Source organism: Pelodiscus sinensis, chromosome 31, assembly GCF_049634645.1.
Source record: "Pelodiscus sinensis isolate JC-2024 chromosome 31, ASM4963464v1, whole genome shotgun sequence".
Lineage (NCBI taxonomy): Eukaryota > Metazoa > Chordata > Testudines > Trionychidae > Pelodiscus > Pelodiscus sinensis.
In genome coordinates, this window is record NC_134741.1 from 7,140,901 (window position 1) to 7,153,640 (window position 12,740).

Below are 12,740 nucleotides of genomic sequence, written 5' to 3' on the forward strand. Positions count from 1 at the left end.
CTCTCATTCCCTCCCATGCCCAAAAAGCCCTCGCTGATGCTACCACCAGCGGCTTCCTGTGGCGTGTGGGGAGAAGTCCCATAGCTACAAACTAGGTCCTGTGTCTCAAGAAGAGTGAAGGCTGCTCTTCCCCTCCCCTAAACAGCTGGCACACTTCCTGAAATGACGTTACTGTCATACTACATGGACTTTTCCCCATTGCCTGCCTGTGCAGGAGGCAGGGGGGGGGGGGGGGGGGGGGAAGGAATAGGAATCCCAGACCTGAGTGCCAGCTCCAACTTCTCAGGAAGCATACGAATGTCGTGGGAAACAGAGGCAGCAGGAAGGAAGATCCCGGCAGAGCAACAGACCGAGCATTTCAGGAAGTGCACCAGTTGTTTAGGAGAAAGGAACCGAGGAGAGGGGAAGAACAGCCCATGTGCTTTACTGAGACCCCGGATCCCCAGGTATTGGCCCCAGCTGTCTCTGTCCCTTTCCCCTGGCCAGACCCCCACCGAGTACCCTGCCCCAGTCCCCACCTACCATCTGCCCCAGTACTCACCAACCCTCTGCCCCAGTACCCACCAGCATCCTGTCCCAGCCTTGTGCCACAGCACCCCCCAGCAACCTGTCCCCCTGTCCCCACCAACACAGTTGGGGCCATATTAGTGAGGTTTAGGTTTTATTTAGAGAAGTGGTTTTTTTTGCATCTCACTTTTGTGGCCCTGACTGACTTTTCTGTGGGTCAGTGACCCTTGACTCAAGAGAGGTTCCCCGCCTCCCTCATAAATAAAGACAACACTGAAACCTTTTGTGTTTGACATATTTTATTTAAAAATGAAGCCTGGCCACCAAGCCCCCATCTGGTCACAGCATCATAACACTCCCGCAACCTCCCAGATCCCATACACTGGAATCCCTCTCATACACTGGAATCCCCCATCCTGAGCCTCTCACATCCCCAAACTCCTGCACCCCCACATCCCCAATCTTCTGCCACAACACACCTGCACCACCCACACACCGCAAACCTGTCCCGAGCCCATTATACTCCCAGCCTCCCTTCCTTGAGCCCCACATGCACCCCAGCCCAAACTCCTGCACCCTCACAGCCACAAGCCTGCAGCTTACTCAGAAACCCAACCCTCCACCTGACCCCACACACTCCAGCCTGGAGCACTCTCCCTGACCCAGCATCCTCTCTACTTCCTCCTGCACCTAAATTCCCTCCCACAGCTTGCACCTCTCACCCCTTTCCAGTGCGTTTTTTGTGATGGCATGTCACAGGACAGCGTACCAGCACCTATTTTCTCCCAGCGCAGGTCTTTGGGGTCTTTTTGATTAACAATGCCCCCCCCACCTCTATTTTGGCTTTTTGTCTCTAACGGGTTGGTCACCCCTGCTGTACAGACTAATTCAGCTACCCCCTGAAGCGTCTGACATTGATAGGGTCTCTCTCTCTCTTGCTTGTGCACTTTCTGATGGCTTACAAGGTTTGACCTCTCTTTGAACCTTTTTCCACAGTCAAAGCACTTACATGGTCTCTCTGCCATGTGGGTTTTCTCATGCTTACTCAGGGCTGATTGAAAAGTGAAATCTTTTCCACACTCGTTGCATTTATACAGTCTCTCTCCGGTGTGCACACCCTGATGGACAAAAAGGTATGAACTCACACTGAAGCTTTTCCCACAATGGAAGCACTTATATGGTCTCTCTCCTGTGTGGGTTCTTTCATGTCTAATGAGGTCTGATCGTACAGTGAAACCTTTCCCACACTCATGGCATTTATATGGTCTCTCCCCTGTGTGGGTTCTCTCATGTCTAATGAGAGCTGATTGTTCAGCGAAACTTTTCCCACATTCGTGGCATTTATATGGTCTCTCGCCCGTGTGGGTTCTCTCATGTCTACTGAGGGCTGATTGTATAGTGAAACCTTTCCCACACTCATGGCACTTATATGGTGACTCTCCCGTATGTGTTCTCTCATGTTTAATAAGATCTGATTGGGAAAGGAAACATTTCCCACACTCCCGGCATTTATATGGTCTCACTCCGATGTGGGTTCTCTCATGTCTATAGTGAGCTGATCGTTCAGTGAATCCTTTCCCACACTCATGGCATTTATATGGTCTCTCTCCTGTATGGGTTCTCTTGTGGTTAAGGAGGTATGCGTGTACAGCGAAAGCTTTCCCACAGTCCTGACAATTATACGGCCTCTCTCCCGTGTGTACTCTCTGATGGATAAAAAGGTTTGAACTGAATCGGAAACTTTTCCCACAATGGAAACACTTATATGGTCTCTCTCCTGTGTGGGTTCTCTCATGCCTATTGAGGGTTGATCGTTCAGTGAAATCTTTTCCACACTCAGGGCATTTATATGGTCTCTCTCCTGTGTGGATTCTCTGATGTACAATAAGGCTTGACTTCTGTTTGAAGCTTTTCCCACATTGCAAGCATCTATATGGTCTCTCTCCAATGTGGGTTTTCTGATGGCTACTAAGGTGTGATCTGAAAGTGAAACTTTTCCCACACTCAGAGCATTTATGGGATTTCTCTCCCATGGGGGTAACCTCAGGTTCAATAGGGGATGACAGATCAATCAAACTTTCTCCACACTCCAGGCATTTGCAGAGTCTCTCTCCTGTGTGCCCTCTCTGGGGCAGAATAAGGCCTGACTTCTCACTTAATATTTTCTCACAATCTGAGCATTCATCACAGCGTTTCTTTCCATTGTGATTTGTCTGCTGGGCTAAAATTTCCTTGGGATCCTTGGATCCTCCTCCACATTCCACGGATTCCTCTGCTTTCCTGCTTGGATTGTTGTCCAATTGCCTTTCTGCCCTGTGTTGATTTCCCCAGGTTTCCCTCTGTTTCACACACTGGGAAGAATCCCTTTCATCTCCTTCCAGAAACATTCCCTGTGATTCTATGGTGCCAGGACCATCCTGCTGTTGATTCTCATTGTTCTCCCTCACTGTCCTAGCACCTGCAAGGGGAGAGGGAATCGAGGCAGAACTCACTGTCTGTAGTGGGGAGAAAGGACCCACAGGGGAATGGCAAAGACAGAAAGCACAAAACAATAATAGTTTGGGAAAGTGAGACATTGGATTCTGCTTCCACACCCCACCCAAACATCCCCAATGGAGGAAACTCCTGACAGCTAACATGATGGTTGGGGAGCTGTGACAGGTGGTTGCCAGGATAACACCTGCAGCCCTACCTGGGAGACATGGGGTGGAAGTCAGGTCTCTCACTCACTGCTCATTTTGGGGAAACCCAGCTTCTACCTGCACTCACCGGATAGTTTCTGGCTCAGTTTCCCTGACTCCTCAACCGCACCAGTTTGTCTCAGGAGCTCTGTTTCTTTGAGAATCAGGGCCCACGGCACTTCCCCTTGTTCCAGCCAAAGAATCAGGTCAGGGTTGAAAATGGAGAATCCTGCATAGGGGAGAAATCAGGCAAGGTGAAGACACATGGAATCTGGGGGTAGAGTATGTGTCACAAGGAAGATTCCCTGTGCTCAAACCGAGTCTACAGAAAACTGTGGTAACTCAGACAACTTGAGAGCAACAGACTTGTCGGGCAGAATTGGGTGAGGACTGTGAGAGAGTTATGTTGCATGTGATTTCTGCTGTACTATGGCAACCCTCCGTGCGCCTCAGTTTCCCTGGGCACTGCAACACTATCTAGATGGGGGTGACTCACTGTGGGAGGATGCCCAAGCCAGCATATTCACAACTGCCCAGGCTCACGGTAATCTGAGCCTGGGTGCGGGGTGTGACCAGACAACACCTTTGTGAAGCTAGAGAAAGGCTTGAGACAGGGCTGGCTGCAGCCAGGGATGAACAGTGGCAGCTGGAAGTGAGTTGCCCTTACTTGTGGTCAGAGATGAGGGGCAGGGTCTTTGGCTCTGGGCCCCCTTCTCCCTAACATGGATTGTACCGATTGCTCTTGGGTCCTGTGCTAACAAGTCTGTTCTAGGGATGTTAAGAAGTGGGTATTTAACTTAGTGTAGTTGACAGAATTGTTATCGAGTACACTATTAGTCAATAAGGGAAGATGCACTCAGTCCCAGCTCTCATCACGTTCAGGAGCTACTCCCGCTGCAGTTTAAAATGTTGTAGAAGTTGGGCTGAGCTGTGCTGGGCTTACTCAGTCCTGCCTTTTGCTGGGTCCAGCAGCGCTTCTCTGTGGGGCAGTCCCAGAGATCTGCCGTAGGCAGAGATGCTTTGAAGCAGCCTCCCCTGGTGTCCCCACCCATTCGGCTGCCTCCGACAGCACTGGCTTCTGCCCCTCCCCCTTTTCCTGTTTCCAAAACACAAGCCTAGATTTAATGGTAGTTAATCAGTCCAATACTCATTTACATCCCTAGACCAGTGGTCCCCAACTCGGTGCCCATGGGTGCCATGGCGCTTGCCAGGGCATTTGTGCATGCCCGCTGACAACCTGGGTAGGCGCCGGCCCCAGGCGTGCAACAGGCACCAGCGCCGGGTGCGTGGCGCTCGGGGGGCCCCAGCCCCAGGGCACATGCAGGCGCTCAGGCGTGTGGCGCTCAAGCGGTGCCGGTGCCGGCGCCGGCCACAGGCGCGCGGCGGCACTGGCCCTGCACCCACAGCACAAGGCGCTCGGGGGGCCCCAGCCCCAGGGCACATGCAGGCGCTCAGGCGTGTGGCGCTCAAGCGGCGCCAGTGCCGGCGCCGGCCACAGGCGCCGGCCACAGGCGCGCGGCGGCACTGGCCCTGCACCCACAGCACAAGGCGCTTGGGCAGCCCCAGCCCCGGGGTACATGCCGGCGCGGGGTGCAAGGGCATCCCCGTTCCCTGGCGTGCCCCCGGACGCGCGGCCCTACCCCCCGGGCGCCTGGCGCATGAGTGGCCCCACCCCCTCGGGCGCCCGGGAGCCTCTAAAGGTTGGGGACCACTGCCCTAGATTATGAAGTATCTCTATGACCTAATGAACCTTCTGTTCTGAGAATCACTCTGGTTGGGGGGAGGGGGGTATGGCCCATTGAATCCCCACATCTCAATGACAGAGGATGGTGTCTTGCCTTCACTAGGAGTTGTAATGATCTGTGGGCTCCGGGGGGCTTGCTGACCCACACAAAGTTCTGGAGCTAAACTCCTGCATATTTCCAAGCCTGCAGAACCTAGAGCCCTCCCAACACATGGAACTAATCCAAGGAAGGCAGGTGAATGGTTTGTGAATGAGAAATAATGTAGGCTGGACCGTATCCTGGTTCTGGCCCCTGAAAGCTGGAGAGATGGGGATGAATTAGCATGGCCCTTAAGAGTCTGACTCCCCTGTGCCCCAGAAAAGAGCATGGCGCTGAAAGCTGTTGGGATATGTAGGAATTAATAGGGGCCCAGGAAAGAATACAACAGTGGTAGGGGGCTGGCCAGAGTAGGCATTGTCCTTTCTGATGTTATAAACTGGATATTTCCTGTCGTTCTTGCAGCCTAGAAAGACAGTTGTACTGAAGTGTCTTGTTTTGTGTCTTGCTTATTTTTACTTACTCTCTAAAAATACTTTCAGGGTCACATCCTTTGTAACCTTCTGACATGAGAAGTCTGTAATGCAGAAAAGTGCTGATCTAACTGAAATTCCTGTAAACAGGAGCGGGTATAATAATATAGATCACCTGCCTATTAATATTCATCATATGGGAGTTAACATTACTGAATAAGGTCTATGCGGATAAGACATGTGAATTAACATACTAAAATGGATAAAGGAGCATAACTGGTGCCAAAACATTGCTCACTCACAAGGGAGTGTTGGGTACCTGAGGGGAATGAGTATCTGCAATAAAGAGGTGTATACCCAATCCACTCCCGAGTATCCTGTTTCTTCTTTAACATCTGGCATTACAAACAGGATTATAGGGGACAGTCATGCCTGATCCCATCTTGACGGATTGCTTGGATAAGTCTGCAACAACTGTTAGGAATTTTACCATAAAGTTAACAGGAAAACAGGGGGACCTTTTGAGTATTCCTCTGGGGAATGTCAGGATTGGCTGACCATTAAGGGATGGGTAGAATGCTCTCTTTCATTCACAATTTCCCAGGAGAAGAAAGTGGCTGTGCTGATACAGGCTCTGTGTGAGGGCCTGGTAGGCTTGCAGGAGGAAGTTACTAATCTTTGAAGTAAAATAGAAATTATGCAGCAAATTGCTGAAGAAGCACGTTGTTACCCATAAGTGTGTGCTGGCAGCCAGAATGACTGAGACGTGTATGGATTTTTAATCACCTTAAATCAAAGAATCTGCCTCTGAAGGGTCAAGCAGGCACATTAAAGAAAAATGCCTTTCCACTCCCCCCCCCCCCCCAACAGAGGTATACAAAAAGAGGGCATTTAAAAATTTCTTCAGGGCCAGGAGAGGCTATTTGAGAGGGCCATTCTCCTTGCTAAATGGGTATTGAAACAGGCCTGTGTCCATGGAAGGGTATCATTCAGCACAAGAAATACGACTGAGGCCCAGACAAGTTGGCACACAACAGGTAAACTTTAACAACTGGCAGACAGGGGAAAGCATAGTGAGAGGATTACGGAAAAGCGTACAAGCCCAGGGAATTCAGATACCTGTGAATGGAGGGAACTTGGTATGGTCATTTTAGGAGATAAAAGCTAGCAATTTAAGGAAAAAGCGAGTGAGAAGTTAAATCTGCAAAGCGTGGGGAGGAACTGAGCAGTTGAATGTTGTGTACATGCTATTGACTTAAATTGTTATAGGAAACGAATTCTTGGTTTCTTTGCAGCTATTCTGATGGAAAAATGGGCCCTTCCAAAAGAAATGTCTGTAAATAATCCAGGCAAGGAGACAATCTGAGGTGCATGCGTGCGTGTCTATGAAAATATATCTCTCACACACACACACACACACACACACACACACACACACACACACACACAGTGTAAGTATACAAGGGTTTTAGAATTTAACCAGCAATCATGATTTGTAAAATTCTGTTCTGAAAGCTTGAAATGAATTGGTTTTTAATAACGCCATTTCATTTCAAATTGTAAAACGGACAAGACACTTTCTTGCCATACACAGGTATCTAGTGTTGCTTGGCTTTTGGTATTTAGCATTTAATCTTAAAGGTATGAAGAGTTCAATATCTTTTCATAAACCAAGTTGTGGCTCTTACATGGGGCAGCCAGAACCAGGCAAATGGAAGAGATTCTGCATTTCTTATTTCTTGGTAAGATAGCAAATAAGAGCCATAGTGAACGAATCACAGGAAAACAGCCATCTTAGAAACACTGAGCCATAAGGTGGCTGATAACCAGACTATTATTTTGAGACTAGTATATGAAAACTCTGTGAGCACAAAGGAAATAGTTCCATTTTACACAAAAATGTATATGGCTAACTTTCATAATACAGTATTACACTCTAAAAGGAATGTACATTTTCCTGTAACGTATGCAATGTATATTGCAAAAGGGGTAAACAAAATGCAAATGAACATGCTACTTAACATTTCATTAGGGCTCCTTACCCAGCCAGCTCACAGCCTCATAATTCTCTTGCATCACATCCCTGTAGAGGGCTCTCTGGCCCGGGTCCAGCAGAGCCCATTCCTTCTCAGAGAAATACACAGCCACCTCCTTGAAGCTCACCAGCTCCACCATGGCCATCTCTTCTCCCTGGCTCTGCAGGCCGGGGGCTGAGCTGGAGACAGACATGGGTGTTCTGCAGCCTGGCAGGAGGAGAAGAGCAATTGGCAATATTTCAGAAGGGGCTGTAACCCTTTCCACGGCCCCATTCTCCCCAGACTCTATCCCTGGTGACACATGCCAGATACTGCCATTTTGGGCAAAAGTTTGAGTCTAGATATTCTATAAGCAACACACACAAGTTAGAGCCCAAAAGCCATATGCATTTCTCTCAATACATGGTTTGAGTTTCAACATTCCTGCACCTGCAGGAATGGGATTTGATTCTGAGCACCGAGGAGTTCTGAAAAACAAGCCCTGTATTCAACTGCCTGAACATGGATGTAAGTGTCTACATTGAGGCTCCTATATTTCAAACCCCTAGTTTTCATCCATTTATTTACAGCAGAGACCTAGGTGCTCTCCTCAGGACTAAATTGGCAGAAGTGAAACATTCAGACGCTTAAAATTAAATGGAGCTGCTGAATGTTTGCAGGATGAGAGTCTAAGGCTCAGAGATTCACACCATCAGGCAGGATCATTATTTCATGTATTTAATCAGACACCTAATGGTACCCCGATTGAATTAAAGCGATACCTGAATCTACCTGGATAAATTGGGACACTTTGACATACCCGTTAAAGGGGATCCAGGCTGAGCCATGCGTGGATCCTGGAAGTCCAGGCCATGCAAGAGACTAATGCAGTCCCAGGTTCAGTTACACCTGCTGGCTTTATATATGCTCCAGCTGACAAGTGTAGGATGATCCACATTTCACTTCACATTAGAGCCCAGGCCATCACACGAGAGGGGGAGCAAGACACCGGTTGGCACAACCAAGCTCTTGATCAAGACAACTCCTGCTACCTGTCAGAGGGTCTCGCCAAATATGACACAAGATAGACAACCAGAAATCATATAAACCAAACAAGCATTCAAAGAAAATGAGTAGTCACAGCATCTAATAGACCTAAGCATAGCACAAGGGGTCCCATTCCACTAGGCCCTGGACAAAAACAGAAGCAAAAGAAAGCTCCAACAGCAGTGGGCTCCCAACTTCTTTGAGCACATGGATGCCTTTTCAATCTATTAAAATTGTACGGACACCCCTCCCGCCAAACAAAATAGGTGTTTTCAAACACTCCATTATTTGAAAACACGATCACGGAAATAAAATATTAAATATATATTTATAATTACACAACGTACAATATTATTAATTCAAATACATAAGTGTTTTGTACACTGTACATTTACTTTAATCTGTATTTTAAACTTTTCACAGACCCCATACAGCACCATTGCAGAGCACTAGGAGTCTGCTGACCACAGGCTGGGAACCACTGTCCTACACCCCTGAGTTTACACGCTATGGGATAAGCTGCTTCAACAGATACATGGCCTAAGGGGTTCTCATTGCCACAAGCTTTGCAGTGAAGAGCTCGGAGGCTCCTTCTAGCAGCCCCCACACGGCAATGGAGCAATATCGCTGTCAGCCAGCAGGGACTGACGCAGGAGACACTAGCACAGGGGTGGGCAACAATTTTTGGCCCGGGGCCACTTCATAAATTTCTTACAGTGGCCCCCCGGCTGGCCCAGAAGGGGCGGGGCCTAATCCGGGCGGGGCGGGGCCAGAGCGCTTCTGGGCTTTCCCATCCCAGAGCACAGCTCGTCCGGAGGGGACCCCCCCCCTTTGCCCCCTTCCCACTAGGCACCGCGCGCCTGGCAGGGCGGGAAGGGGCTTCAAAGCGCCCCCCCCCCCGCTTTCCTCCCCCAAAGCCCTGACTGGCCGGGGGCTCCCCCCACCCCCAGGCCCTGATTGGATCCGACCCGCGGGGGCCCTTCTCCCCCCCATCTAGGAAATCTCGTTCCCGGGCTGGCTGGGGGGGCGGGGCTCGGCTTCTGGGGCCAGGAGGGGGGAGGGGCCGGGAACCAGCGGGCACCAGGCTCCCACGAGTCAACCCCATTGCGAGACCCGCATCATCGCCCCGCCCCCTCCGGTCTTACATTGCGCATGCGCGCACTGGGATGCCCCCGCCACGAGACGTTAGAAACGGTTTGCAGGTGGGGTCGGTGTCACGTGATCTTAGAGCCTCCCCAGGGCAAACCCCCCCTGGCCTCCGCGCCCACCTCGGCTCCTCCGATTCCTCCAGCTCGGCGGCGCCTCTGCCCGGAAGCGGAAGCGGAAGCTGCAGCGCAGCGAGTAACGGACCCAACGGCTCCCCCTGCCGCGTGCGGGGATGGGCGGGGCCGGAACAGGGGCGGGCGGGCGAGCTGAACACCCTGCCTGTACGGAATGGGGGGGGAGGGGCGTCAGGCCGCGCATGCGCAGCGGGTCAGTGACTCCGGTCCGGGGCCTGAGCCAGGGCGTAGCTCAGACCGGGAGCTGCCCGGCCCCGCCCCCGCCCACGTGCAGGAGGAGCGAGAATTCTAGGGGCGGAGCTGGGACCGGGACACTGGGGGGCGGGGCTGCGCCTGCGAATCTGCTTCCCTGCAGCTGCTCTCGCCAGCCGGGGGCGGGAAACTTCCCTCGGGTCTCAGGGCGCAGCAGTTCCAAGGCAAATACCCGGGGCAGCGCCCCCCCCCAGCGCACGGCTCCCCATTGAACGTCCCTGTTAAAACCCCTCTCGGCACCTGGGGGGACGCGCGGCTGCTGGGTGATTGGTGCCCAGGATTCGGTGTCAAACCGGAGTCACGCTACCGCGCTGGGATTGCCCAGCTCAGTTTCTCCGAGTTACAAGACAAATGATGGGTCGAGTCTGGTTCCTGGTCACTTAAAAATCCTGCTTCTCCGGGTCTGGTTCAGGTCTAGTGATTCTAGGCCAGCGAACCAAAGCTGCATCTGCTGAACTGTCCCTGGGGAGTGGGGGGCAGCCCAGAGGGGCTCAGGCATGTGGGGAGGGGTCCCTGGTTTCAGCACAGGCAGAGGAGGCTGGTGTCTGTCTGCTCAGGGTACAAAGCCCCAGAGCTGGCCGAGTTCCCTGGGTCAGATAATACTGCCTCTGACACCCTGATCTAGGCGCTCAGGTGGGTCTGTAGCAGGGAGACTTTCCCTGCGGCCCCTCTGGCCCCACTCTGGCTGGGTACACTCCCTGGTGCCTGTTACTGGCCCCTTGCGGCAGTCCCAGGCTTTGCTGGCATCAGCTGCCGGTGACGGGGAGAGAACGGGGGACAAAGCTCCGGAGGGGCAGGAAAGTGACTCAGCCAAACCAGCCTATTCCAGCCTGAGTTTGTGCCCGAGGGGAGGGAAGCCTCTGTATGTCTGCAGGTCTCAGTAACACAGCCAAGATCCCACTGGAGGGCAAATGCTCATGGACACGTAGGCACCAGCGCTCCCCGCACAGGGGAGAGGGCAGGAGAGGGACTGGATAGAGCAGAAGAGGCAGCAGGTGCAGAAATTAGGGAGAGAGGTTCCCAGCCCCCAAACTGCCCAGACCCATTCATAGGTCATCCTGGGCAGATTGTCTTGGGAGCAAGGGGCAGGAAGGAAAAGCCAGTTCCTGCCCCTCCCAGTCTCCATGTGACCGGGGTGGGGGGCTTCCTGTCCTCAGGGACACTGTCAGAGAATCCCCCAGAGAGGCAGGTTTGGAACTTCTGCTCTTTTCTAGCATTTGTCTCAGAGACTCTGTCCCTGGGAGGGTGTAAAAGAGCCTGGGGGGAGGTGTCAGGCCTGTATTGCTGCAGCACGATTGAGGGTTTCCCAGCATGGCGCAGCCCAGAGTGTCTGTCTTCAGGGAGGGAGCCTGTGGGAAGTGGGGTGTGAAATGGACCCAATGCCCTTTGGAAACCTCCCCAAACACCCCTCTCACCCTGACAGGCTGAAGACTCACATCCCCATTTGCTCTGGATCGTCCCAATTTCCAGGAGGCAGTGCAGGGAAATGGCTGTGGTGGAGCCAGCTCAGGTAGGGGATTGTGTGGGGAGCTACAGGTGGGTTATTGCAGTTGGCGAGGGGCAGGATATACGCAGGGTGGGATAAACCTGCTGTAACTTGCTCAGCCTAGGGCCTGATGGTCTGAACAGGCCCATTGGGTGGGGAGTGAACGTTCTCCCATTTCTAAAAGAGGAAGCACCGCATGGACAGGGCAGGGAAAACTGACCAGAGTCTTCATTGGTCCATCAATGGCTACTAGCCAGGATGGGCAGGGAGGGTGTCCTGAACCTCTGTTTGCCAGAAGCTGGGAATGGGTGACCGGGGGTGGATCACTTGGGGATCCCTGTTTTGTTCATTCCTTCAGGGGCACCTGCATTGGCCACTGTGGGCAGACAGGACACTGGGGCTACGTCTACACTAGCAGCTTCTTGCGGAAGATCAGACATTCTTCTGCAAAAATTTGCCAGCTGTCTACACTGCACGAGCATTCTTCCAGAAGTAAATTTACAGTATAGCATTGTACAACAGGGCTTCTTCCGGAAGAGTTATTCCTCTCCCAATGAGGAATAAGCTTTCTTGTGCAAGAGGGCAGAGTAGACAGGCAACTTGAATTTCTTGTGCAAGAAAGCTAAACACTTTCTTACCCAAGAGAGCGTCTACACTGGCACGGATGCTTTTGCGCAAAAGCACATCTCTAGCGCAAAAGCACGTGCCAGTGTAGACGCTCTCTTGTGCAAATGCTGTAACGCAAAAACTCTTGCGTTAAAAGTATTTAAAATCATGCCAATGTAGACGTAGCCTGGGTGTCCTTAGCCAGCCCGTGAGTGGTACAAAGGGGCCCGGCAACACTGACTTTCTGTAGTTTGAAAGGCACACCTACAGCTCAGATGAGGTGGCCGAGTGGTTAAGGTGCTGGGCTGCTAATCCAGTGTGCTCTGCATGCATGGGTTCAAATCCCATCCTCATCAGGTGTTTGCAGCTTTGCTTCTGCCAGAGATCTCTTCAGTTCAGTGCCAATTTCTCCTGTAACACTGCCTGCCTGCTGCAGCCTGGGGACACTCCCAGATGGGACCCTCAATCCCTTCTGCCCTCAAAGGTAAACCTCACAAACAAGATTCCAGGCCATGGGTGTCTTTGAGGCTATGTCTACACTACAGACTTCTTGTGCAAGAGAGTGTCCAGCCTGCAGAGTACCTGTGCTTTTTTTGATAGGGGAGTGACCAA

At 51.9% G+C, this 12,740-nt stretch overlaps 2 protein-coding genes and 1 non-coding gene across 9 annotated transcripts in view; 2 read left to right on the forward strand and 1 right to left on the reverse strand.

Annotated features, from left to right (window-relative positions):
• Positions 1-12,740, forward strand: part of LOC142821516 (uncharacterized) — a 369,045-nt gene that overhangs the window by 240,931 nt on the left and 115,374 nt on the right. The window lies entirely within an intron of this gene.
• On the reverse strand, positions 782-10,800 carry LOC142818206 (uncharacterized). Of its 5 annotated transcripts, none has more exons than XM_075912696.1 (5): positions 9,650-9,872; positions 8,278-8,509; positions 7,485-7,685; positions 3,277-3,417; positions 785-2,965 (listed from the first exon to the last, which is right to left on the reverse strand). In XM_075912696.1, the coding sequence occupies exons 2-5, from the start codon at positions 8,303-8,305 to the stop codon at positions 1,182-1,184; spliced, it is 2,154 nt and encodes a 717-aa protein (XP_075768811.1). In that variant the 5' UTR covers positions 8,306-8,509; positions 9,650-9,872; the 3' UTR covers positions 785-1,181. The 5 variants fall into 5 exon arrangements, with proteins under 5 accessions (XP_075768810.1, XP_075768814.1, XP_075768813.1 ...); XM_075912697.1 differs by having other exon boundaries at positions 8,278-8,521; XM_075912695.1 differs by lacking the exon at positions 8,278-8,509 and having other exon boundaries at positions 782-2,965; positions 9,773-10,800.
• On the forward strand, positions 12,403-12,484 carry TRNAS-GCU (transfer RNA serine (anticodon GCU)). Its single transcript has one exon. It is a non-coding gene; the product is annotated as a tRNA-Ser (tRNA).

Coding starts and splice junctions, on each gene's coding strand:
- LOC142818206 (XM_075912695.1), bottom strand. CDS start 9,968: ATGCGCGGCCTGACGCCCCTCCCCCCCCATTCCGTACAGGCAGGGTGT. Junction 3,418..7,484: donor TGAGGCTGTGAGCTGGCTGG/GTAAGGAGCCCT, acceptor TCCCCTATGCAG/GATTCTCCATTTTCAACCCT. Junction 2,966..3,276: donor ACTGAGCCAGAAACTATCCG/GTGAGTGCAGGT, acceptor CTCCCCTTGCAG/GTGCTAGGACAGTGAGGGAG.